At 39.5% G+C, this 26,358-nt stretch overlaps 1 protein-coding gene across 2 annotated transcripts in view; it reads right to left on the minus strand.

Annotated features, from left to right (window-relative positions):
- The window catches only part of LIN7A (lin-7 homolog A, crumbs cell polarity complex component), a 46,529-nt gene extending 20,556 nt beyond the window's left edge, over positions 1–25,973 (minus strand). The window contains exons 1-2 of one of the 2 annotated variants that reach the window (XM_059473242.1): positions 25,628–25,973; positions 6,547–6,665 (exon numbers count right to left, since the gene is read on the minus strand). In XM_059473242.1, coding sequence (XP_059329225.1) covers positions 6,547–6,665; positions 25,628–25,907 — 399 coding nt within the window. In that variant the 5' untranslated portion in view covers positions 25,908–25,973. The remainder of the gene's footprint in view (positions 1–6,546; positions 6,666–25,627) is intronic. The other variant, XM_059473243.1, reaches the window with a different exon arrangement.
- Between the last annotated feature and the right edge of the window lie 385 nt (positions 25,974–26,358).

A 26,358-nucleotide genomic window follows, 5' to 3' on the forward strand; every position in this document is an offset into this window, starting at 1 on the left:
CTGTTTTAAATCTCCTGCAGTGAAGACATGAAAGTGGTAGGAACTTAGTAATTGCACAGACACTAAATAATGACTTCTCTCAGATAATGCCTGGGCAGCTTGGTAAATTCATATAATTGCCATTAATGAAGGCCATCTGCTGAGTTACAAGGTAATCATTTGCAAAAGTTCTCATTCATGCCATCCAGGGCTTGTGAGCAACAGTTATGTTTCATTGTTTTTCAAAACTGGAGTAATTTCTGATTACATTCACCCTAAAAAATGGCATGTTTTAACACAGTAGGGTAATTAAAACTGTGTGTACTGCTAACTTATGCTTTTCTGCTGAACTTCCTCAATGCCTAATCCAGCATGGTGGCAACACAAAGAGCAGACAGCTCATCTTTAGAAACTGGATTTTTTTATTATCTAATAAACATAAATTACAAATCCTTCTTTCAACTCATCATTATGAGTACAGTACCTACAACCAGGAGGCAGAAGGCAAAATTCTGTAAAACATGAGTGAATACATTGCTACTGTGCCATACCATCATATTTGAGACAAGCTAAGTAATGGCCTTTCCTGTCAGTGATGGAAGTACTCATTTAGCGGGAACTTATTATTTTATGTGGCTTTTCATCACTGGGACAGTGGAAATGAAAAAAGCATGGAAAGGTACAGTACAAAATTCTTGCAAATGCTATACAGCCCCAGAATTCAGGTAAACTGAACTGGTTTGGCTGACATTATAATCTACTCAAATATCTAAAAAAAGATAAAATAACAAAACTTTACAATTAACATCCAGGAATACAAATTTTATTGAAAACTTACAAATAAACCAATGCATAAACCTGCAAAAATCTGAATTAAATTGGTGAATTTGCACAATTCCATATTTGCTACAGCATGTATGTATACAGCAGTATACATCTTAGTACTAAACTAATGGTGCAGTGATTCTGAATAAGCTATCAGGAACACTAGAACAAGCTATAACAAGGTATCAGATTAGCCTAAGGAGAACTCTGCTTCCCAGCCAGTCTAATGAGGCATCATGCTAATACAACCACACTGGTTTTGTGACCTGAGGTAGAACTCTGAGCTGATAAATCTGTCACTTTACTCCTATGTGTTGTCCTATTGCCCTTTTGTTTACTAATTGCCTTATTAGTAAGTCTGGCATATCACTTCTGCTCAGTCTGACCAGCACTCTGGTTTGCACGGGCAAATGCGACAGCAGGGGATCTTTAGATATCAGGCTTCCCACTGAGCTTTAATCACAGTTCTGTGCTGTGAATTATAGCTGTAAGTCTTCTCAATACATTTTTTTTCCCAAGCTTGCATCTTATAATTTAAAAACTTCAAACGCTGGGCTTGCCCTGTGGAGATGATCAGAATTGTATTTCTCCTCCTGTAACAAATATGCAGCTTTCAGCAAAAATAAAGCATGAAGACAGGGCAGAATTTGGATTTGGGGGCTTACCTTGGTGCCAACTGAGAGAATTTGGCCTGCTGCACCTCCATTTTCATAAGGACTCATGAGGCAGAAAACAATGACAATCTGCTTTCAGAGACTAGGTCTGGGATGTGGAGTAACAGCATTATATTGCAAACGGAACAAATAAATTTTAAGATTATTGAAACACAATGAAAACAGGTATTTAAATGACTGCTACATTAAAATCTTAAATTAATAATTGAATAAAAGAATAAATGAGGATTTTTGCCTGAGTCCTGCTAATATCCAGATTGTTGTATTCAGTAGAGCCCTGTAAAAATGGAGTATACAACCACACTAGGACATCTGAAGTGAATGAACATCTAAGGGTTCCAGCCAGCCTTCTGTTCTCACACATGGCATCACTGTATAATACCACCAGATCCAGTTTTCACCACCCAGCAGCCTTCTTCTGGTCCCTTAATATTTGCAAAGCCACATATCAGTGTTAATAATGGAAAGTATGGGTGGGCAGCTTGAGGAAAGGATCAGATAAAAAAACATTGCCCATCAGCAGCACTGGGATTCTGGGCGTTCAGATCATGAAGGCATGGAAATGAAACTAGTAATTAAAGGAAATAATTCCAAAATACTGACTAGGCTTATTAAACTATACTACCTAATATATAATAAAACTATGATTTTAATACTATACAACATGTGCAAGGATATCTCTAAAGTAACTAGGGAGCATCAGGAGCTCATGAAAAATATGGGTCAGTGTTCTGCCATTGCCATTTTTATGCCTGTAAGTCAAGAGAAGTCTTTAAATGTCCAGGATGCTCTGTTTATATTTTATAGCAAGCTTAAAAAAGTTTTAAACTACTGACATAGGAACTAAACTATTTTCAAAGACAACATGCTTTCCCAATGACTAATCTCATACAAAATGGACAAGATTGGAGTACTTTGTCCTCCTTCATCAGTGACTGAATCCTACAGATTTGCTTTTCTGTGATGACGTGATATTTTGGTGGGAGTCATAACAATATAAAATAATGGTTACTTTTGTGTGTCTGGTTGCCACATTTTTATCTGATTCATTTTGGCATTGATTCACCTTGGTATTTCCTAGTGAGATCTTACTTCAAACAATATCCACACAGAAAAACTTAAGCTTTAACCTTGAAATAAAAAATTGAGTAGCAAAGATAAGCTGGGAGAAAAACGAAATACACCTGAATATTATATATTTAACACACAGAAACGGAAATCAGGGAATCAATCTAAAAGAAAACTTTGCTCAGGAGATTCAAGTGTTTATTAAACTGTACTGTTATTCTCCTGGTTCTTGACCACCAATTATCAGATTTTATTAGTAAATGAAATTCGCATAGCTGCTAAGGCATGTCACTTTTTCTTGCTGATGATCCACGATGTTTTGCTCAGCTTTTTATTCTATAATCTGTGCCCACAGGTCCTTAGGGTTTCTTTCCAGACCAGAAATTTATCTTATCTTTCAGTTCTTACAACTTTCTTTTGCTGACTTACAACAATTAAAGTAACTTTATCAGTTAGGTTGTCTAGTTTTATGTTGCATAGGAATGTAACTTCTCAGTAGCTCAATTGCATTCACTTTCAAAGCACTTTATTTATTCCAGTAACCTCTTGGAAATCAGATGACTATAACATAGCAACAGCTTTAAATAAACAGCAAAAACATTTAGAAGGGTAAAGGACTTAATGGTATAATGGGAAAGATTTGTGCAAGTTTTATCAGATGACATAGCTATAGAAGACTAATTAATCTTCATGTAGCTAGGGAGCTTTTAAAAGAAGTAATTTTAAAACAAAATTATTTTTTTCCAAACTGACTTTCGGTATGATCAGACTTTGGTTAACTTGTTTTCTGGTCTAGGAGTATTCAGGTGAAAAGGAAATACTGAGGCCATTATACACTTCAATTATTTCCATTATTTTCAGAGCTAATCCATATTCCTGCCTAGTGCCAGACAGAATATTTCAGTTGGTGGCACTTATATTTAGCTAAGTGAGAACCATTAATCACCATTTCCTAACACAGCATCCTTGAAAAATGCTAAAGTACTTCTATTTAAATTTCATTCCCTCAGTCACTTTAAAAAAAAATATTTCTATGGAATATTAGTGTAGAGATTTGAAATTTGATTTACTAAATAAATTCCCATAAATACAATTAATTACAGCCATTAGATAGATTCCTACACATTAGATAGGAATGTATGCCATCTAATATAATATTTCATACTTTTAAAGGTTAATGGGTCGTGAAAGTAACCTTCTGCTTCTGTAGTTGTAGAACTACTTGTAGAACAGACAGGACACATTTAGTTAGTACAGTGCATATTGCATTTCATCTTTTATCCTTTCACCTGCCCTCAGCCCAATGCTGAGTTTCTCTGGGACTTATTGTAACAATCAAACTCACTGGACAGTTAAGTTTCCATAATTTCTTGGAGTGGAAAATGAAAATTTTTATTTTACAAAGTTCCTCCACTATGGTGTTTATATGACTACAAAAGTCAGCCTTAGTCTCTTTTACTAGATTTTCTGATGAAAGAAAGTAAGGCTCAGATCTTGCATTATAAAATGAACACAGCACACTGCAGATCTGAATATCTGCATATATATAAAAAGCAGCCTCTTTCAGAATTTGCATACTAACACAAAGCCTTTCTCCTCATCCCATTTTGATTACTCCTACCTACAGCTCACACCCGGTCTGCTTCACTCCCACTTTTCTCATTATTTCCAACTGGCTGCTGTGCATTCTCTTGTAATGTCAACAACTTTTCTCCTCCAGTCTGTGTAGGCACTAATAAAGAAAATTAAAATCTAGTCACCACACTCTCACATCTTGCACTAAGGTAAGAAATGACAAACAACTGGACAGAGCATTTGTAGAGAAATTTCTGTGTAGCCTTAGCTATCTCAAACGCAAACACACTCAGAAAAATCTGTACTGTTCAATAAATTCCAGTGTACATGAAGGACAGACAAGAAGGGCATCCCTGATTAACAACACAACACAGCTCAGATACCCTCCCAGTCCCTCTTGCAGTGCTTGGAGATGGCTGACAATGTAATGTGACCAAAATATTCCATGCTTTTATAATATTTTTTTATATAGAAGCAATTACTTTCTAAGTTTTCAAACAGCTCTTCAACTGGTAGGAAAAAAGAGAGTTACAGTCTTCATATTTGCCAAGGACTTAATGTAGATGAAAAGAGCAGCCGTGTGTAGAACAACCTTAAGTACTCACAATGTACATATGTCAATCCTCCCACTCTCCTAAATGAAAAGATTTATTATTGGACCTTTTATATTTAATTTTTTTTCTAAAAGAAAATTTACACACGTATCAGAGAATGGTACAAATTTTTTGGGTGTAGAAATTTTGTTCTATGCTAGTGATATGTTAGAAAGATGATATGTAAGCTTAATAAGAAATACATTTTTTTTTAATGAAGTTGGCAGAACTGTTATTCATAATCACTCAATTCTTGTGTAACAACTAGCTCCAGTCACATGCAGATTGTCTTTACACAATACTCTGTAAAGTTCTTTTGTGCCACTGAGATGATTTTGTCAAGATCTACTTTCAGTTCATTGAACTGAGAAAGCGTTTTTCTAAGCCAGCTTCCTTGTTCTTAAATTTTGCTTTTGCTATAACTGTTTTCTTGAGACTAATATAAATTTGTTTAAGATTTCACTGATGATGCTGCAAAGACTCAAAGCTGCCTTTAACAATTGGAGTACCAGGCTCCGCTATCTGAAGAAAACCCAAACAATCCCACAACTTTTCTATGTTCTGTAGTTACTTAAAGAAGCATTTAGTTTGCTTAAATGAAATGACTAGTCAGAATGTCAGCTTTTGAGGGTACACAGTGCCATTATTATTGTCAGGGAACACTATTTATTATTTATTTTCAGGGAACACTGTTCTCTTTAAAAAGTCTTGAAAACTGCAATTTAATTAGGTGAAAGCCTCTCTCTGATTCTCACACTGAATAATATATTCCATAAAACAAAGTGTGTGTTCCATTTTGCTTATTAAACTGATGTCTGCTCATCTCTTTTTTCCTTTCAGCCACTCAGCAGTCCACTCAATCAATCTGCTCCTGTTGCTTAGTTATCAGGAGCTCAGTTTTGCTACCATTGAGGGAACATGAGATTCCCCATTGATTTCAGCAATGGATGATTAGGTCCAGGCAATAGACAGACAAACTGAAACAGAAGTTCTTACAGGTTTTCTAAAAAGATGTTGCCTTGATTAGGGCACTTAGAGCTGCTTCTGTTCGGCAGGCTGTGTCTCCTTGGTTTAGAAGGTAAAATATCTGACACAACGTTGTATTAAGCAATGTTTTCTTTCTAATAAACTTCCAACAGAAGTGTTTGTTGTTTAACTGCTTTAAAGATACTGCTTGTATGCATGTAGAACTGTGGTGCATCTTCTCTAGGTTGACTTGAAGAAAACAATTACTATTCATTCATCTATCTACTGTTGGGCAGAGCTTAGGAAGGCCCTGACCAGAGCTGGTAGTGGAATGATCACAGTTCTTAGCAGTATGACAAGAATTTCTGACATGAGAAGCAAAGCCCACTGGGACCCAACCACTGATTTCCAAGGTAAGATTCCTGTCAGCTCAGTTAACTTCAGCCTTGCCCCTTTTGGCTGTCCATGCATTCTGATTTTATCAGCACCTCCCTATCACACACCTGAGCTCAAAGGAGAGGCATCCAACCTTGCACTGACCCAGACTGGCATGACCCCATATCCCAGGACAGTGCTGTACAGGCTACCACAGACCCTCAAACAGTGAGAGCAGAATACTAAAGTACTAATTAATCATAATCACCCTTTCTCCTTAGCAAGGCTGATTGCCTCAGCCCTGATGTCTTGCTGACGCAATTGTTCTGTGTCTGCTTTTCAGTAACTTCCACAGTCTGCACAGTAGCAGGCAGCTACAGACACATCTCACATCCATCATCCTTTATACAACATAGCACTGAACGGCAAATATGCTTTTCTGTACCGAGGAATGTTAGTCTGAGAAATAACTATAAATTTCAAATTCATACCTCTCTGATAGCTGTACAAAACTCACTCTGCAACACCTTCTTTAGAGACTGTAGCTTGTGTACTGGTACTTCTCCAGATTCCTGCAGTTTCTCCAGTAACTCAATTGCTCTTGCAACATCTGAGTAGGGAAAACAGAAGACATACGGGTCAGTATAAACATTGTCGAATAAATTACTAAAAAGGGCACACTGTCATTTTAAATTTAAAATCAGCTTTACCTACACATACTGTATTAGTCTTGTGTCAGACCAGACTTTGCTAGGCAACAAACACTGCTGTTGAGAGATCCAAATCCCAAAGTACAGACAAACCATGCACACACACGTACAACAGACAGAGAGGTTCAGTCTTAGCAGCAAACAATCTTTGGAACAAAGGCACAATTGAAAGTGGCTAATCTGTATTAGAACTAAAATATTTCTTACTTTCTGCGTAAGAGAAAATGGCACAGCAGAAACATAGGGTTTGTTTTCAGAAAATCTGAAAAAATGAAGCTGTGTTTTATGTAAGTACCCTCAGGATGACAATGCCCAAAAAAACCCTTTCTTCTTATAAATCTAAGAATGATTTCTAGAGGCAGATAAAGTCTGCTCTGGAAGAATGGGAAGTCTACTAGAGAAGAGTAAATGCAATGTTCTTGTTTAGGTCTCTAAAGACCTGATCTACTACACAAAACCTGTATAACTCATAGAAATACATGGAGAAATACACTAAACAGGGTTTTTTGTGGCCTGACTTCTCCTTAAGCACCTCTGTATTGTCAAGGGAAATATCAAAGTGTCTCTGAAGAGTAGTCTAGGGGGCTTAAGCCATATTGAATGGTGAGTGGGATTCTGGTCTGGCTGAACAGTACCAGTACCTTCACTCAAATGTTTTCTCTTTAACACTAGTTCCTAATTTACACAGCTATTACCAAAATACATTAAAAAAAACCCCAAACCAACCTATAAGATGCTCAACAATCCTTTATGGCTGGGGACACAGAGCCATAAGGAATAGTTATGGAGAGTAGCCTACTCAAGCAAGGAACACACTGTCTTACATTATGAGTGAACTGAGCAAAACACATCCTGCTCAGTCTTCAGGATGACAGAGCTTAAGCAGAGGGGATTTTCTCCTCTGCCACTTCATGGCTGCCTTCCAGCTTTGCCTGTAAGTTTGCCAGTAGAGTTGAACCTGGCAATGCTGCCATCTTGACTCTGTGGCCATCTTGACATCTTCTTGTGTCTTTTGCACAGCCACCAGAGCCATTACTGGCCAGTTACACCACTGCTAAACACAGCTCTTTATCCCAGTGAAGAAATTAATGCATAGTATTTAATGATAAAATGCTGTTTGAGGCTTTTTAATTCTGTGTTTTAAGTGCAGAAAAAAAACCCCAAAAAACACTTCTCCCTTCAACCACACAACTCCAGAATTCCTACAATGTCTAGAAGCAACCTTATATAATTCTCCTTTCTGATCACAAAGATCGTACTGTTCGTGACTGGGAGATTATCCTAATTGAAACAGTTCTTACAATCCTTGGCTTGTAACTGAGCTATACTGACCAGATGTCTGATGCGATAAAGACATGAGAAATCTTCTGGAAATAGAAAAAACACATGACAGTGGATGAGATGCAATAGGAAAAAAAATCATAATAATAAATTTGTGTTTATCAGAAAAACATTATTATCCACTGCATCAATTTCTCTTTTCCACTGGAAAAGAGTAGATGACATCTCAAAAAATTTACAATGTAATTAAAGAGGCAGGCAGCTAGTCAGCATGGCAGCTGCTGCCTTAGTAGATTAACAAACACCTAAACACTTCTGCAGCTTTTTTAGAGGCCTCTGCCAAAAGACAGTTCAAATTATGAGAGGAAGCATGGCAGGAAGCACAGCGTTTCTTTCGGGAGGATGATCACTTAGTGGGCTGTAGCTTGCATGGCAGAGCAGTCTTGGAGCTCATAAACTTTCAGATGAAACTAACCCGACCCTGGATTCAACAATTGCACCTGAACTTTTGCTCCAAGAAGAGCTTCACCTGCTACTGGGCACCCAGTCCATGTTACCAGATCACTGCTGTATCAAGCAAAATAGCTCTAAAAACTTATTGAAGTAATGACCAGAAAGCTAAAAGGAGATCTGGGATAATAAGACCATGGAATCAAGAATAAATTAGATTCTAGAGAGAAAAATATCACTGATAAGAGCAAATACATTAAAGAAGATGGTTTTAGGATTTAAGTAGCAGTAAATATATTTGTAGCAAGAACCATTTCAATAGAGTGCAAAAAATGACAAAACATTAAGTAACATGGAATCACAGAATCATTTAGGTTGGAAACCTAATATGAAAACCTAATAAAATTTGTGATGTTCTCAGTAATAACAATGTTGCTACAATGATTTTTTAACAAAGTTATTGAATGATTTGCCTTGGAATTTTCTTTATCTGCCACACAAGACTTGTAGCTAGTTAAGTACTGAATCCAGACTCCCCAATTATTACTACTAGTTTGTGTAAACTGATATATCAGACAGCACAAAGTAATTGTATCATTTATTCTGAAGACGCTTGAACAGCCTACCATACTAGATCAGATAAAGCTTCTGTAATTCATGTGATACATGACAGCTATTGACATAATCTAAATCAGACTGGGATATCTTATCCAGTCCAGTTCAGCTAAGTTTCGGACTGTCTTTGCCTCTCAACAGGTATAGCTGTAAAAGATAATGCCAGAGATGGCAGATTGGTTGCTATTTTGCAGTTGTTTTGAAGTGTCATCACCACACCTGAAAGTTCTGGGAAACAGCCCACATTTCTAAAGTCCTGAAATAAACTATATTAAATGAGAAATTTGTAATGATTGGAAGAAAACATAAAAAGCTTTAGGTACATCAATCAATCTAAAAGAGTTAAGTACAGGTCTGAACATTTCCCTAGGGCATAGGTCAGACTCTAGAGGATAATTAATGACTTTTAAAGTGATGAGTGTTACAATACAAATGATAAATTAATTTTCTGGTTGAATAGTCTAGCATGGGTGTTTACTATGTAGCCTCATAGGCAAAACTGGACACTAAGTTGTCATTTGCCAATACTAGATTACTTAACTTTCTGACTCAGAAGTGATTGGAGGTAAATAAAAGCAGAATATCCCCAAAGCATTCTGATTTTTCGCACCTCTAAATTCATTCAGCATGCTAAAATACACGAATGCTGATGCCCAAGTTCTTGCTTTGATTTATTATTCACCTATCCATTAACAATAAGCAGTCTTCTTTCTCTTGTCACCAATAGGCCCATAGTTTGCTCTATTTGGCAATGACTTGTGGGATATTGCTCACAGAAGAGAGAACAGTATATGAATTACAGGAAGAAAATGAGGCACATATTTAGGACCAAAGCTGTTGGTTATCAGCTGATGCTTTGTCAAGGGCAAAATATAACACTTTGCACAAAACAGACAGCTTTGAGCCAGCTAAAAATGTAAAAATGTGAGTGTATAAAATATGACCTCATGAAATAGACTGTATTCCTTTCCATTAATAACTTTGAAGGGGAAACTTTAGGACAGGTAATAAAGTGAAATTTAACAGTGCACAAGAGCTTAAGTGATGCACAGGCTTCTTCCTGATGGTTCTCTCAAGATGAGCTCCAGCTAAAACTGGAGTAAGTCTTGCTCAAAGAAGTGACATGACTTACAATGAGTAACACTTTGAAGTTACATTAAATAAAGCATATAGCACGGAATCTGCCCCTGTTGAAATCAATTAGAGAGTACTGTCATATATTTGACAAATACTGCTAGGGTAATTTTCTTGTCTCAACCCATCTTTGCTTTTAAATCTAACTAGTTTTGTTTGTAAATGCTATCACCAATGATTTGTTTTTAAATACCATTTTCTTACATAGTTGTGTGTCGCCACATTTCTCCTCACAGAGAAAAGCAAGGCAATCTTCCCAAGAATATTTTTGGGATTCACATACTCTGAACCTCAAAGAATGATCAAAACCAATTCTTATCTCATTTGCTGTGCCTGTGTGGGTGCAAAGGTAGAATGCAATATGGAGACTGTTTACCCAAAGTGATGGTGTTTTGTTTCCTTGGCCTGTCAGGGCCAAGCGCGCGTCCGTGTGTCGGGACGGTCGGCTGACAGTCATGAGATTCAGTGCAGTGGAGTGCAGTGGAATGCTTGGCAGATTGAGTTTAGATGTAATACAATATAATGTAATATAGTATAGAATAACATAGTATAATAAAGTAATTAATTAGCCTTCTGATAAGATGGAGTCCTCCTCATCATTCCTCCTAGACGTTGGGGGAAAAATATCTACTATAGCTGTGAAAAGGACAAATGGATGAAAAGAGTGTGTGTGAACTTACATAGATACGTGTTTAAAAAAATATTGGAATTATGTTAAAACTAGTTACTTTTTATCTGTGCTTGTTTCCTTTGCCCTCTCTCCTTTGCCCTCTCTTGGGCAAAGAAACTTACTTTTGAAAAGGATGGTTTTGTGTACTCTCACACATTTTCCAAAATATGAACTCCATTATATTAACATGCAACTTGTGCTGATGTGGTTATTGTTATTTCCCCCATTCATCTCTCGGAAATTGGTAGGAATTGACTGATGATGCAGGTAGAACTATTCTTTTGTGTTCTATGATATACACATCTTAAAAGAAATATGCACTTACTTCCCCCCCTTACTAAATCCAATTCTCAGCACACGTTTAATTTTTTGCTTTCTCATACATATGCACAATTCCTCTCTCTCCCATTCTGCTTAACATTCATTCCTCTTTTTTCTTCTCATCATCATGCTTGCCTACAGTCTTTCAGGAAATAATACTCTTTCAGTGTGGTGGGTCACGTTATCAGTGGAACACAGAGAAGGCAGGGGGCTGTGGGTGGATGGAATGTATTTTATCAAGTGCACTCATCATAAGAAAAGCATGACTCTCAGAAAAAAAAAAAATCTTCGAGTGTTCTTTCTGTATTTTCATTTGAATGATGTTCCACTTGCACTGCTAGCAGGACAGAAGCAGAAGATTATTATACAAACCTTTGGAGAAACCACTAGAACCTGGAAGTAGCAGGATACCATACTGCAATACAAGTGGAACATTGTATAGATCATGTATACATATATATACAGCTGAGTGCAGTTGAAAAAAAAAGGTTATCTGGCTTAGTTAGCTCTTTGTTTTGTTATATATGGTTTTCACTTGCTGGCTTTTGTTCACTTGCACTGTAAACTGATGGCTTTTATTTGCTAGACATTTAAAAAGCAAATGACTTTTCTAATACAGCTTTTACAACTTGAAAGTAAATTATGAATCCAGAGAATGAATCCTGGCTGGTCTGAACTTGGGGCTCTTTCACATAACCACTGAAGTTGAGTAGACCAGGCTCTGAAAGTTGTCAAGGCTGAGGTTTTACTCTGGTAGATTTTGTGCAAGGTTTATATCTGTTTCAGTTTAGTCAGGTTGAAAATTATTGAGAAAAATATAGCAAATTATTTTAAAAGTGTCCTATTAAATAAATACCTGAATGACTCTTGGAAAAGAAGGTATGTGCATGTCTTATACTGCAAAATAATCTACCAAGATAAGTGTAGTCCTTTTTTGTGCTAATCTATGAGAGAATTGGTCTGCAATCTTTAAAATAAAAATATTATCCTCTGACTTAAGACAATATTAGGCAGTTAAATAGTAGCTGCAATGCCATGTAATATCAGTTTGGGTCAAAACAATAATCATACAGAAACACAGCATTTCTTTACTCTGGTAAGTACTCTAGAATTAAGTTCTTGGGCTGTTCCCAAAGCCACAATATTGTGACCTCTTGTACTACCAAGGTATTAGAGAACAGGTTTCTCATCTTCTTGAGGTCTTTCTATGCCTCATTCCTTTTAATTCTGGGGACTATCACTGCATTACTATGCTAGGTTACTAGGAAAAGTAAATGTGCTGCATAAACACCAGCCTTTGGTTCCTCATTGAGGTAAAACATCACTGCAAATTGACAGCAAGTACACTGGGTAAGTCTGTAAAATATTCACTAGCTTCACCATGGCATTACAGAATAATAATCCTGGAAATTTGCAAGCTCAGTTCTGTTGTGCCTGAAGACCTTTAATCAGGCTGAAGGTGAAGAATTTGTATGACATAAAAGGTCCTTATAATTGTCAGTAGTTTTTCATACCTCTAATACTTGCATTCAGGTTCTGTTATTCATTCAAGCTCATGAGAATACATTCCAGAATTCTTAATGCTATTCTGTCAACTTTTTATCATAATTCCACAGGCCTACACAGGATGCTTTATTATATTTAGCAATCTTCTGCAAACACTATCAAATGACAGCAGGTAATCAATGGTTGGGAGAGCAAAATTCAGTGGTGATTAGCAAAGTTCATTCATAATTCATAGCCAACAGCCCTAGTACATTGTATCAAAGTATTTATGTGACTTCATGGTTAAAGCACCAGCTTTGGAAAAATTTCAGCGTCTATCTCTGGAAAACATTCTGTATTACTAGAGTTCTGCTGTCAGCCACTGGTTTATACAACACAGCAAATCTTACTCCTGTGATACCAGACTGTCCAATATGCTTCCATTCACTTCTTTGGTGCCTCTCTTATCAGCACAGTGCTCTCCTAAATTCAGAGGGCCTTCCATTAATTTAATATATTTATTTAATGTAATCTGGAGAGTTCAGAAATGTTGAGGGAAAGAGCAGCCTTTTTTCTCGTTGAATTGATATGTTTGTCTTGCCCTAAATTTCATGCTAATCAGTAAGCGTAAAGATGTACTTCACCATGGTAAATTACACTTGATGTACAGGGAGCAAAGAGCTAAACTGTTAGAAACCAGCAAAATTATTTAACACTTCATAGTATGTATCTGTAAGATCTATTCAAATTAATAAGAATAAGCAAGATTAAACAAGAATAATACTACCAGTGCTTTCACACTCTGGTTTAGATGATATGGGTACACAGGTTTAGCGCATTGTCACTTTACAGTCCTACAGTTAAACATTACTATGAATAGATAAATAAAAATAACAAAAAGCAACCATACAGAGCTCTCATGACTCATCTTCTGGAGAGGGTTTCAGTGCTGCACTTTTGACGTAGACATGGACAGCTCAGCGACTCACCCTCAACTGTTGTCATAGTCAATGAGGAAGAACAGACACTTTGAGGCTACAATTCATCTGACCTACTTTACATGAAATGAATCATACTCTGGAGTGCCTTGCCCCTTTGTTGACTATAAAGGGAGACTAGATGATTACCTCAGATGTAAATGCCTGGATGAAACCCACTCTTACTGTCCAGATATATAGAGAAAGACTCATGCAAATTTATCTCCCTGTGGTCCAGGAGACATCATACCTCAGAATAGTTACATTTGACAATAGAAGTGTCATTACAAGGCAGGCCAATGTGGTTTTGATTTAAAGCTTTTTAAAATGCCCTAACTGATTTTTTTAATGGGGGTTTTTTCCTTCTTAATGTATGAGAAAAAATCAGGAACTCATGAGCTACAACTGAGTATATGTCTGTCTGTCTCATTTTGCCTGATGTGAGATGACTGCCCTCAAAAACATTAATGGCATATCCCCCTGAGTTTCTACATACATTCCCCTATTGCCTGGGGCATTGGCGCCTCACTGTCATCATGTCACCATACCATCAATGTCATCATTTTCTCTGGCTACTCATCAGACCTTGTTTTAGTCTGTATGTTTGAGCTGTGTTCAGATTCTGTTTGGCTCTAGCTTCTCATGCATACCACAGACATGCAGGCTCTCTGCTTCAGTCCATTTCTCAGACACAGAGCCTCTGAAGCAACTGTTGCATAACCCAGGGCAGTGTTATACACCACGAGTTTTTCCAGCAGCTTTGGCAGCAACACCTGAATAAGACAGGCTGGTCTGAGACATCTGAGATGTTCTGCGAAACAGCTCATAGAAAAGACACAGTTTATCTGCAGAGAAAGCAGTGCCATCTGTGATCACAGACAGCAAACTGTCTTGAGACCTCCCGATCCAGCATCCTCAACACCACAAAAGCTGTTCAGTGCTATCTTCAGATACTTCAGTCACTTTAGCTGGTTTGGGCAAACACTGAAATGATGACATTTCAGGCAAAGTGCTCCTGCATACTCTGCTTAGCTCATTCAAATACAACATTCAAAAGGTTCCCTTAAATGAAAAAAAATGCTCTCTGTGTTCTCTGAACCCTACAATGTCTACAACATCTTAAGAAATCTTGCCCTGCTTCTTACTCTACTAATTTTGACTAGTGACTCCTGTTCATGTCCTCAGCTAGGGATTTTTGTAGCCTTAACCAAGTATGAAAGCCAACTTTGAGAACTGTATTTGCTTTACTTTGGTCAATCTTCATAGCATATTCATTACTCTACATAGACAGAATGAGTCCAATTTTTTCCTTGAAGCCTCCACATGACTAATGTAAGTCACGGGAGCATCTTTGCCAACAATTTCAGATTTGATTTGCTTGTGCATGTGTGAGATTGACCTGTAGAGTACCTAGAACTATTAAGAGTTCAACAGCTACTTAGAGAAAGTGTCATGGTACTGTCACATTTCCAGTGCCAATTTTTAAATAAATAATAATGAATCATAGAACAGTAAAGCAAAAATTAACAGATAATTCAGGATAATTTCAATAAGATGAGTTTCACTGGCTTAATTGAAGGCCTGAAGAGCAATAATGCAATTAGAATTTTCAAAGATGAGCATTTAAAATGAACCTTAAAAGCCTAATAATTTTTAAACACTGATATAATTTTTCTTCTTCTTCCAAATTATTAGCTTCATTGCAATTTCTAAAGCAATCAGGATGAGGAGGTGCATAAATATGAGTTTGAAAATTTTCACCAGAAGATTTTGCCATCTGTGAGAAAGATGAAATTACAGCTACAACAACCCTTTACATTTGACAACACCCACTGCATTGTATAGAAGACACTGAACATAGCATCAGTGTAAAAACAAGATACCAAATTATCCTTTAAAAGAAAAGATCAAAACATAAAGCTGAAAATGCAAAAAACAGAAGAGCATTGAAAACTACAGTATTTTCTAAGGCAGTACTTATAACAAAATTTTGTGATTTTTTTTCCCCTAAATTAGCTGCAGAGAAGAGGGAAAGGAAGGTAAGAGTACTTTTTTGAAAAGGTAAAATCTCTTCCCTTTGTATGTAGTTTTGACTTCATAATGTCTCATCATACCTGCTCTTTGTGATCATAACTGTGATTTATAGTTAGCCACTCACTAAGGAACAAAATAGTTGAGAGATGATTTTGATCCTTTCTTTTTGACTAGGTACGGTTGGCTACAAATAATGTTACAAAAGACAACAGTTTTTCTTAAAGTTTATTTTGTATTCAAGTAAGAATATATTATTTATATAAGGAATATACAAGCATTTATTATTTAACACTTGTTTCTTGCAGGAAGCAGGGTATTCTGTATTTTCCCACTTTGTGTTATTTAAATTCTCAATCCTTCTGTAAGCATTTATTTAAAAAATAGAGATCACAAGTGTTTAAAGCAGTTATTTACCTACACAGGACATGGTAAAATTATGTCCTCTCCGACTTTTTGAAACTGTGAAATAACAAAAAAAAAAAAAATCCTTTGAAGGAAAAATATAACTTGCTGAGAAAGTCAGTATGGTGAATACACCCAGCCTAAATTCATTAAGTTCATACAAGCTGAACTACGAGAAAGCAAGGAAACTGTCTGCTGCCTTCTGTAGCAATAAACATCAGGTAAAGTGATGCCTTGATAACTTCACCAGCCTCTCTTCTTCTTTTGATCACATCACTTGATCTTGTAGGATCAGTTCTGCATCGGTAGACACCACTCAGAATGCTGGCATGAAGCTCCTTTGAAAACTATACAAAAGCACCCTGGACACTTGGCTGGAATAGCAAATGTAAACACTTCAGAGGTTCTGATCCCAGATTAGAAGAAAATAAAGGGTTGATACATTTACATAACCTGAGGACTTGAACATAATATTTACTTTAGTGTTTTAAACCTGAAGTATATAGAGGAAAAAAGTTCAAATCAGTGAAGGAATTGAAAATTTGACTAGGCTAGAAGCAGAAACCAGAAATTATTACAATGAATAAGCTAGCCTGAACAAAGAAAAACAGAAGGAAAAAAGAAGATACTTTCCTCTTATCTAAAATCCATTCTCTTCGTCTCCTGCCTAAGCAAAATAAAGTATTTATACAAACTGTGTGAGCATCAAGAAAAAAACCTATTGGCATATGGGCAACCTCATGCCTTTCCCACACTGCTATTTCCACTGTGTATTTTTGGTCAGCATCACAGAGATTTCTGTTGGCAGGGAAGAGACAGAAAGAGGGGAAAAAAAAGGACCCAACAGGTGTCTCACAAAGGGAGGTAGGGTTAACCTAGGGATGCTAATTCTCCTTCACAACAGGCACTGTGCTCGAGCCAAAGCAGTAACTCTCACTTTTTCCCTGCTCTTATGTCATTACTAGAGTCTCCCGCTGCCTCCCCTCAGTTCTTACCTCTCCAGCTAATCTTAGCCTTAAATCTCTTCATGTGATTACCAGAAAGATGAGAAAGATGGCTGTGGGCTACTGGCAAGTGTACATAGTGACAATACAAATTGTCACTTGAAGTCTAGAATCAGAATTTTATCTTCTCTTTTTCTACATGGTATGAGAGTCTAATGAGACAACAATGAAAATACGTAATTTGTGCAAAACAATGGATGCAACACAATAATTACATACATGTTTAACACTTTATTTGTAGGTTTAGGTAATGAGAAGAGAGTTAATATTCTGTCTTAAATTTTAGTGGATTTAATGATACTGCTTTTTGCAGATTGAATCTCTCTGGTACTCAGTTACATCCTAGTCATTTCTCAGGAAAGGAAAAAAAACCAATTCTTTCTAAGTGTGTAGGTGAAAACTGTTAACAGCAAAAAGAAAGTGATATAAATAAAATCCTTTGTTAATAAACCCCTGCAAAATGAGGCAGTACAGATTCACTGCTGGCAGATTTTAACAAACTGATCCCTGTTAGCTTTCAACTTTGAAACAAATATGATCTTCGAAGAAAGCTGTGATTGTTGAATTGCTGCAGCAATTTACGAACAAAGCCTTGAAACAGAAAACCCATGTGAAACAGAGAGCTCACTGTCACCTTTGCAGTTCTGTTGCTTGGTGTCCTACATGTTGAATGATCCCAAGAATGAAACAGGAGTACTAGAACTCCTCTCAGGTTGCAGCTTGATTTTCCAAGGTATCTACCCAAGATATGAGGGGCACATGTAATTCTACAGTAGGATGCAGAAGGTGATATCTAGGAACTCCATAGCTAGTACTATCACGTTACAAGACTGTCAGGCTACAGAGGAGATCAGACACACAACCACCTATTTTTCCAATGACTGCTTCATAGATTTGAAAGCCACCACACCCTCTCAAGTTTCTCTGGTCTGTCTCTGTGTAACAAAGAACGGCTATATTATCTTTTTGCTACTGTGCTGATTCGGTAAGTACTGTCTCACAAAAACACAGTTGCCAAGTCAATTGAAAAGTGAAGAGATGATGATATACCCATTTCTGAGGGCTAGGATTGCTGCTGATGGCCAGAGTTATCCACCTAATCTGTTTCAAGTACATTCTTCCCTAATGCTCCACTGATTGTAGAGGAATTGATTCCTTAAGGTCTAGGAGATTTACTTTTTCAGAAGACATGCTTGAAATAGAAAAATTAAAGAGTTAGTGGATGTGAAGGATTAGTGATTAAACATGGGCTTTTATCAAAAAGAACTAGTAAAATGTAACTTTGGCTCAGGAGAAATAAATTAAGAGCCTATTTTCAGCAAAACTCTTTCTTCTACAATTATTCCCATGTGAACAGAAACAAAATCAATGCTTTGATGCTCTGTGTATTCATGGATACTTCATTGTTCCATCTTTTAAAAAATAAAGAACAATCATCCTCTGAGCTCTTCTTGAGATATGGTATTCTAATAAAGATTTTTTTAATCTCTTTTTTTGTAATCAAGATTTTTTAATCTCTTTTTTCTTATAATTATTAGTAAAGTAGCAGTAGGGTAACAACACATCATGAGAAGCTGTGTGCATTTCCTGGTATCTTAGCTAAGTTCCATTTGAGAAATTTGAGGTTTAGTTAACCACTCCCTTTTGGACCCTGGTAAAACAAGTTCTCAAATATATACACACATCTCCCTCTTTATTTAATATCTCTAAGATCCAAGCTTGTTGTTTATACACTCAAGAAAACATTTTTATTATATGTAAATGTGTGTATGTGTAAAAATTATCAATCAAATCTTCTTATCTGAATAGAGAATTAACAGTTCAAAGTTTCTCGTTCAGAGGCTGACTCCTCAGCAAATGTCACAAAAGCAGATTAAACTGACTAAGATTAACTTTGAAAATGCCTGGATTTACACACATGTGTATAATTAACATTTTTATGATTTATTTTTATTTTTGTTTATGTAATTCATAGCACATTAGTAAATAGTACTTTTTAAAATGTCAAAAATGCATAATGTAGAACAAGTATTTTGTTTGTTTATAATTGTTTTTATAACAAATTTAGAGCTATGTGCTTCAAAACACTATCTGACCTAGCTTGGTCTGCTCTTCAATCCTGCCTTCTCATTATTTGTGCTTCTAACGAGTAACCGGAATTAATAATTTTACTTAATTCATATTCCAAATTCTATTGCATTAACTTCAAGAACAGTATTTTGTATCCAAATAACACAGGTCAGACAAAAACTTGTACTTATATATTTTGCACTTGCATGAGGGTCATCTATGTTAAGGAGAAATGGGGATGTACATGTCCTGAAACAGCAAACTCAAAGGACAAATAATCCTCTGCAAAAAGGTGATGACTTCACCCATTGCATTTTTCAAAAGCTTTCTTTTTGGTAACATCATCAGAGAAGTCCAACTCAAGCAATAAGAAAGAATTAAGAAAATTGTTTATTTACAATTACATCAAAAGATTAATACATTTTTCTGGAGTTATAAAAACGTCTCTCAGACATTAGTGTGTATGACCTAGCACAGGGATGTTATCTAGAAAATAAATTCTCTTTTCCAACATTATCTGTAAATAGAGAGTATACATTTACAACACACAAAATAGTATCCCTCATGCCTTCTCATCACTAATACTCTTGCAGCCTGTTGCAAATGGTGAATTCTGCAGGTTCTTGTCATAGCAGGTGCTCTTAGAGGGGTCAAAAGCAGGATACACACGAGTCCACCGTACCATTTTTCTCTATGGAGGATAAATTCAGATGGACTAAAATGATTCATTCAGTGCTACCATGTCTAAAGAACATTTTTATCTGGGGAGAGCAGGAAGAATTCAAGGTCCCTGCAGTGCCATCGGTTTTGAAGGTGCCTCACAAACCTGTCCTGACAGCACATCCATCTTCTGCAGGTTCTGCCTTCTTATCAGTTAGGTGTTTCTGAAGGAAACATGATGGACAATTTAGGGGGTTTCCCCCCTCTGCAATTCACAAAGGTGACAATGTTAAAAGCTGCCATGAGTTCTGCAGCAGATGTTTCCACCTCTCTGCATACAGGTGCAGCTCCCAATTTCCATGTCACTGTGCATCACTCTGGGATGAAGGACAAGGTTGTACCTACAAGGGGAAGTCCATCCTAAAAGATGTGCTCCTGTGTATGCCCAGTGCCTCAGGCATATCCCATCTTGCAAAGAGCTCCTATGTGTCCCAGCACCTCTTCAGGTGAGGACTCTGCAGAGACATTTAAGCTTGCACACGTGTATTACACTTTAAACCACTTGTGACCATCAGAGGTGACATGTATTTGTTTCTATGACATAACAGAGGGTATTTGCTTCCACTCCAGCTCTAGAGCTCCAGGTGGCACAGCTGAACTACACACCTAACTTCCAATGCTTTAACTGTACAGATTCTCATAAGGTGTCCCAGTCAACACCCACAAACCACTGTCTCAATCCACTTAACTTAATCCATCCTTTCAGAAAAATGCATTTAAAAAAATCAAATAAATGGTAACGATGTAAAAAAACTAAGCATTTTAGCCTGAAACTAGAGTTGTCACTTTTTTTTCTGTCCCTATAAACAATAGACATTTTTTTTTCTTGGAAGAATGAATTTGGTTATTTAAATGTCCTCGGTTGGCACATCAAGAGGAGAAATGTTAGACTTGAAGTGTGTGGCACTTGCAGAAGGATTTTTCAGTTTTAGCATGCTAGGCTGACGAGCAAGAGAAGACATCCCCATGACAGACAGGCAGGCAGGGAACAGCACATCACTTAGCACTGCTCCACAGGGCTTCACCCTGTGCAAAGGAGATCTGGCTTTATGCTGCTCCCCTGTCAAGGACTGTATTTTACACTTGATGAATCTGATTTTCTCTTCCCGATGAGTATGTTTTATCTTTTTTCCAAGATAATATACATTATAATAATATATGCACAGCCTGATGCCACTTATGTTCGATGCAATTTCTGTTGTATATGGGCACAGATGGGGAAGAAATCCCCAATTATGTAGGCTATGAGTATGTAGTGAGGAGAAGAAAAATGACAAGAAGAGATGAGAAAGGAAGGAGGAGTACTCTAGCAAGCATCTATGTACATTAATGGCCAGGTGCCACCTACTACCATATCTGAAATTTGTCTAACAGCTGATGACAATTCCAAGCTCATTCATATTCTTATTTCTTGTCGCTGAACATGGTGCTTTGTAACAGATTTTCAGGAAGTTTTGGGACACCCACTCCACTGGAAAAGTATTTGCTTGAATTTGTAAAAAGAAACAGAACTCAGTTATGCATTACAGGCAAACAACAAGAAATCTTTCCATTTCCAAGGATGTATTTGAAATCAAGAGAAATTTGCTAATCAAGAGCCAATAGCTATGACCTGCTATGAAACTTCACAGGGATTAAGGTAGCAGTACTGTATATTCAGTCTATTCAAATTTCTTCTTTTACCCTCAGTCACATTAAGAAGTGAAACCATCAGTGACATGAATAGTAACTATTTAGGGAAAAACATAGTAGGATATGGATTATTTAAAAAAGGCAGTTGAACGTCTCCCTTCATATGAAAAGATATTTCCTTGTTCTTGATCAGGAGGTGGTCTTTGTATAGGCTAGTTGTGTATTTTCAAAAACAAGAATGCACCCTTTTAAAACTGCCATTTTCATGAGCCTGTTCAGAGGAACTGGGACTGCGATTTTGCAGCAGTTTGAGAAAAACTGAGCAGTCTGGTCAGTTATATTTTGAAGCAGATTTTCATCTTGTAAGGAAGAATACAAGCAAAATTTGAATTAAGGTTTATGAAAAATATGTCAGACATTTAGTCAAAAAAGTTCAGATAGAGAGGAACATCTATAATGCATAGCTAGAAAGAGGTCTCCTTCCATTTGCAGGCTTCCTTATGACCACTCCTTAAATGTGTGCCAAGGGAAGCACAGAAATCTATTCCCTTCTAACATATTTCCAAGAGGGCAATGGTACTTCTAGAAAATGCTTTCATAAGGCTGTGCTAAAACAGTCTAAGTGATCCCACCCACAACAAGCTTGCTTTAATTCCTCATTGCTTAGAAGATGTACCTGCAGCATGCAGGAACTCACAGGAGGTCTTCCTATAACCATGAGGAGGCTAAAGTGGCTGGGGAAGATGACACTCCCCCACTTGGAGACAAGCAGAACATTGCTGCTGGATCTGTGTGCAGCATTTGAGACAATGTCAGGCTGGTGAGGTGCTGAGAGTCACTGGACAGCAGAACCCAGGGTTAGGGCAGGAAATTGGGTTGCTGAACAGTGAAAATGGATTAAGATTAAGGACAAGGCACAGAGCAATGGTGTTAACTGCACCAGGGCTTTGAGAAGAACAAGGCAAAAGAAGGCAGCATGCAAGGGAGACCTGGGGCTCTGGATAATAAAGGGAAAGGCAGCTACTGTTGGTCATGGGGTAGGGTGAAGCAATGGCTCTCTGGAAGACAAAGAACACTGAGAGGAGGGTTTTTTAAAAAATCCATAACCTTGAACATAAAATAAAAAGAAAAATCCCAAGTTTGCTTTCTTTTACTTGTCATTTTATTGAAGACATTGCTGTAACTTTGTCTCAACCTGAAACAAGGTATAGCTCCCTACACCTTGAAGGTTTGAGCTTTGAATTTGCGTGGAAAATTCCACCAGTTAGCTCTCGTGGACACTGGAGATTACTGCTGGGGTGCTATTGATTCAGGGTGTAAGACATTCGCAATAAAGGTAGGAAGGGAGCACTTTCTCCAAGAGATGACTCACTTGGCTGTTGGAAGACACCCAGCAGGCACTTTCCTCTCCCAAAACTCCCAGATGCTGAGGCCACTTTCCCCTAAGTGGTACCTCCTCACTACAATGCCCTAGGTTTCCCTCCTGAAACAGTTGCTGACTTCTTCCCCTCCTCCCAGCAGAGCACCACGCAAAGGTCAGGCCTTAGAGATTAAATTGTCAGTGATTAAAATTTCCATTATTTTGTGAACTTGTTCTACATATTAAAGAGCCCTAATGGAACTTGCACACATTTGTGCAGGTAGAAAGGCACATGATGATAGGAATTAAGGAAATTAATTCCTGTGCTTTGGACTGAAGTAATCTTCCAGAATATAATTGGCTTTCAATCATTCACACACACCATGCCCTTCACCTTTAAATGGTAATTCATTTTACCATACAGGTTTCCAATGCCATTTACATCAGGCTTTAAGAAAGCTCCCATCTATGTACTAGAATACAGTCAATATATTTTGTCCAGGTGGAGACCACGTCAGAGTGTAATTCACATTTCTAACATACATATCCTTATGGTGTTTTACCAGTGTCAGTGACCCATAGCAAGGGGCAATGCAGAACACTTCCTGGACAGAGATCAAGCAGCAATTCCCTCAGAAGAACAAGACTAACAATACCACCTCTCCTGAAACGCTCCCTATTTTCTTGCTGTGCTGAGCTCCCTGTGGGACATGGTGAAACGGATATGAGGGTACAAGACTTTTAAGGGCTATGCTTAGATCACAGCAGAGAAGTGCAAGGCATAGTGACAGTAAACATGGCTCATCTGCTTTAACCAAAGTAACAGGAATCTAGAAAATCTTACCATGCAGAACTTCCCCTCTCTCATGACTGTGAAAGGAAGACTACAGAGGAAATATCTGGAAGCACTGGTGTGGTCTAGTTGCCTCTGGAGTTGCTTCAGCCCATCCTCTACAGTTGATGCAGCAGCATGTTACAAGTGATGAAGTGTATCCCTCTGACGAAATGGCCTTCAGCAGGCCAGGCACACTATTTAAATCTATTTCCTCTTGCCTGTGTTTTTGTTTTGCACATCACATCCTATCATTCTGAGATGTTTTATCTCACTCACGCTAATGCCAGCTGTGGCTGACAACCAGGAAGACTGTAACACTGCCACGCCTGCCAAAGGGTTAGGCATATCCTGGACACAGACAACAGATGCTTATATTTAAATTAGGACTAATTTGCATTTTTGTGTATTGTGGAATTTTTAAAGCATAGTTTTGCAAAAAGGGATGTATAATTCTGAAATGGTAATATTTCCTTTGAAAAGTCAGGTTTGCTAATGGATTGCCATCTGTTCAACCCTTTGCCAGAAAGTAGATTTGTCCTGCTTACTGAAAACAGTATTAGGGTGAAACTGTAGATTACACAGTGGATTTCTGAGCAGTTTAATTTAAAGTGCAGGCTAACACTTTGCTATTTCAGTAAATAACTTTAGCTTCTCCCTTTCTACTAACGCTGGAATCTAAGCCCAGCAAACTGTATTTGGAGTACTTTGTGGGCTGTTTTGCTCTCAATCGGGTTCTAGTAAAGATACCTACCTGTCCTTTACAATTCTGAAACTGAGTCTGCATAGGATTCATTTGCATAGGATTCACAGAAAAAAAACAACTCCATCTTACTTCAATCCATCTTAATCCTTTGGAAAAAAACCCTAACATTTAAAACAGCAAGGCACTGGCCTCAAATATTCTTTCAAGAGTACAAGACTCATAGGGACTGGGAGCCTCTTGGAGCCTCTGGATGCAAGTGAGGAAGGAGGACACCTCGGCAATTCAGAACGCCGTACTGGGAACGGTAGGAGCAAAGTTGCTCTCCCTTGTAACCCACAGAAATCGAATGAGGTTTCTGGTGAGCCTTGTTATGGGAACAACTGCACTGCAAGGGAACGAGGTTCAATTTTTACAGCCTCAAGGCAAAACTTTAAGTGTAAACTTCAAGATTTCAGCACCCTCTTACGCTACCTGTATAAGGTTACTGCTGACACAGCCTCAGGGCTACCCGAACACCACGCTCGCCCTGCCGGACCGAGCACCTGTCTACGGAAATACGCAGAACCTCTCTTCTGCAGCGAACGGACAAGTTGCAGTCACGGATCCCTTCCCCGCACACCCCCGCGCAAGCCCCCAAAAAGCCGCATTTTGCCGGCAAACGCCGCTCTCGTCGAGAGGCTCCGGCTCCCGACCCGCAGCCGGAGCGGCGCTGCCCCGCCACCGAGCATCCCCCGCCGAGCCACCTGCGGGGGCGGCGACGCGCGGCCTCGGCGCGGAGCCTCGGCGGGGAGCGCCCACGGGGGAGCCCGGCAAGGCGGCGGCGGCGGCGGAGCGGCACCGAGGAGCGACTCCGGAGCGGAGCGCCGACCGCGGAGCCGCGTCCTGCGCTTGCGGCACCGCCGCACTGCCGGCGGCGGGATGCCTGCCCCATGCCGGCCCCTGCCCGCACAAAGTTTTATCTCCTCCGTGTCAGACCTTCTCCCACAGCCCACCTGAGCCCCGTGGGGAGGCGCGTCCCCGCTGCCCGCCGCCACCGCCGGCCGCGGGCACTGGGGAGCCGGAGCGCTGCCGCGCTGGAGCTGCGGGGGCAGAGCCGGCGCTTGCCGCAGTGGCCCCCGGGCAGGGCGGCCGGGGAGGCGCGGCCGGGGAGCGGCGGCAGCCGCGCTTACCTCTGTCCAGCGTGAGCGGCTGGACCGCTGTCAGTGTCGCCATGTCTGCCGCGGGGCTGGAGCCCGAGTGACGCGCGGCTCCGGCACCGGCGTGGAGTGCGGGGAAGGGCGGGGAGGAGGCTGGCAGGGAGAGGGGGCGGAGGAGGAGGGTGGCTCCGTGGGAGGAGGAGGCGAGCGGGGCGGAGAAGGTGCCCAAGGGTGGGCGGCTCATCGCGCACGGGCCGCCGCGATGCTGCGGGCGCAGGGCGGCCCGGCGCGGCCCAGCGCGGGCTGCAGGCATCGCTGCTGCGCTGGGGAGCTGGGCCTGGCGAGCGGCCCCCGCCTCACCGCGCTCGCCTCGGGCAAAGACTGGGGACCGCGGAGATCGCAGCAGCTCGGGCCGTGCGCGGGGGGCGGATCGCTGCCGGTCCCGCCGCCCCGGGAATGCCGCAGCTGCCGGCGGAGGAAGAGAGAGGGGCGAGGGCGGGAGCTCCGCAGCGCCGCGGGGCGGGGAGGACCGGCGGGGCCGGATCCAGCGGCTCGGCCTCGCCTGGGCCGGGGGCGGTGGGCCGGGCCGGGCCCGGCAGCGGCACGGGGAGCGATGTGCCTGGGTGAGGCCCTGCTCCCAAGGCTGCCTGCGGGGAAGGGAGATCCGGAGCGGAGCCGGGAGAGGCTGTTTCTGCCGTTGTGCAGGGCTCTGGATTAAGGGACATAGCATGTAGCCACCCTTTTGGATGGACCAAGGCGGCGGC

Source organism: Ammospiza nelsoni, chromosome 5 (assembly GCF_027579445.1).
Source record: "Ammospiza nelsoni isolate bAmmNel1 chromosome 5, bAmmNel1.pri, whole genome shotgun sequence".
Classification (NCBI taxonomy): Eukaryota; Metazoa; Chordata; class Aves; order Passeriformes; family Passerellidae; genus Ammospiza; species Ammospiza nelsoni.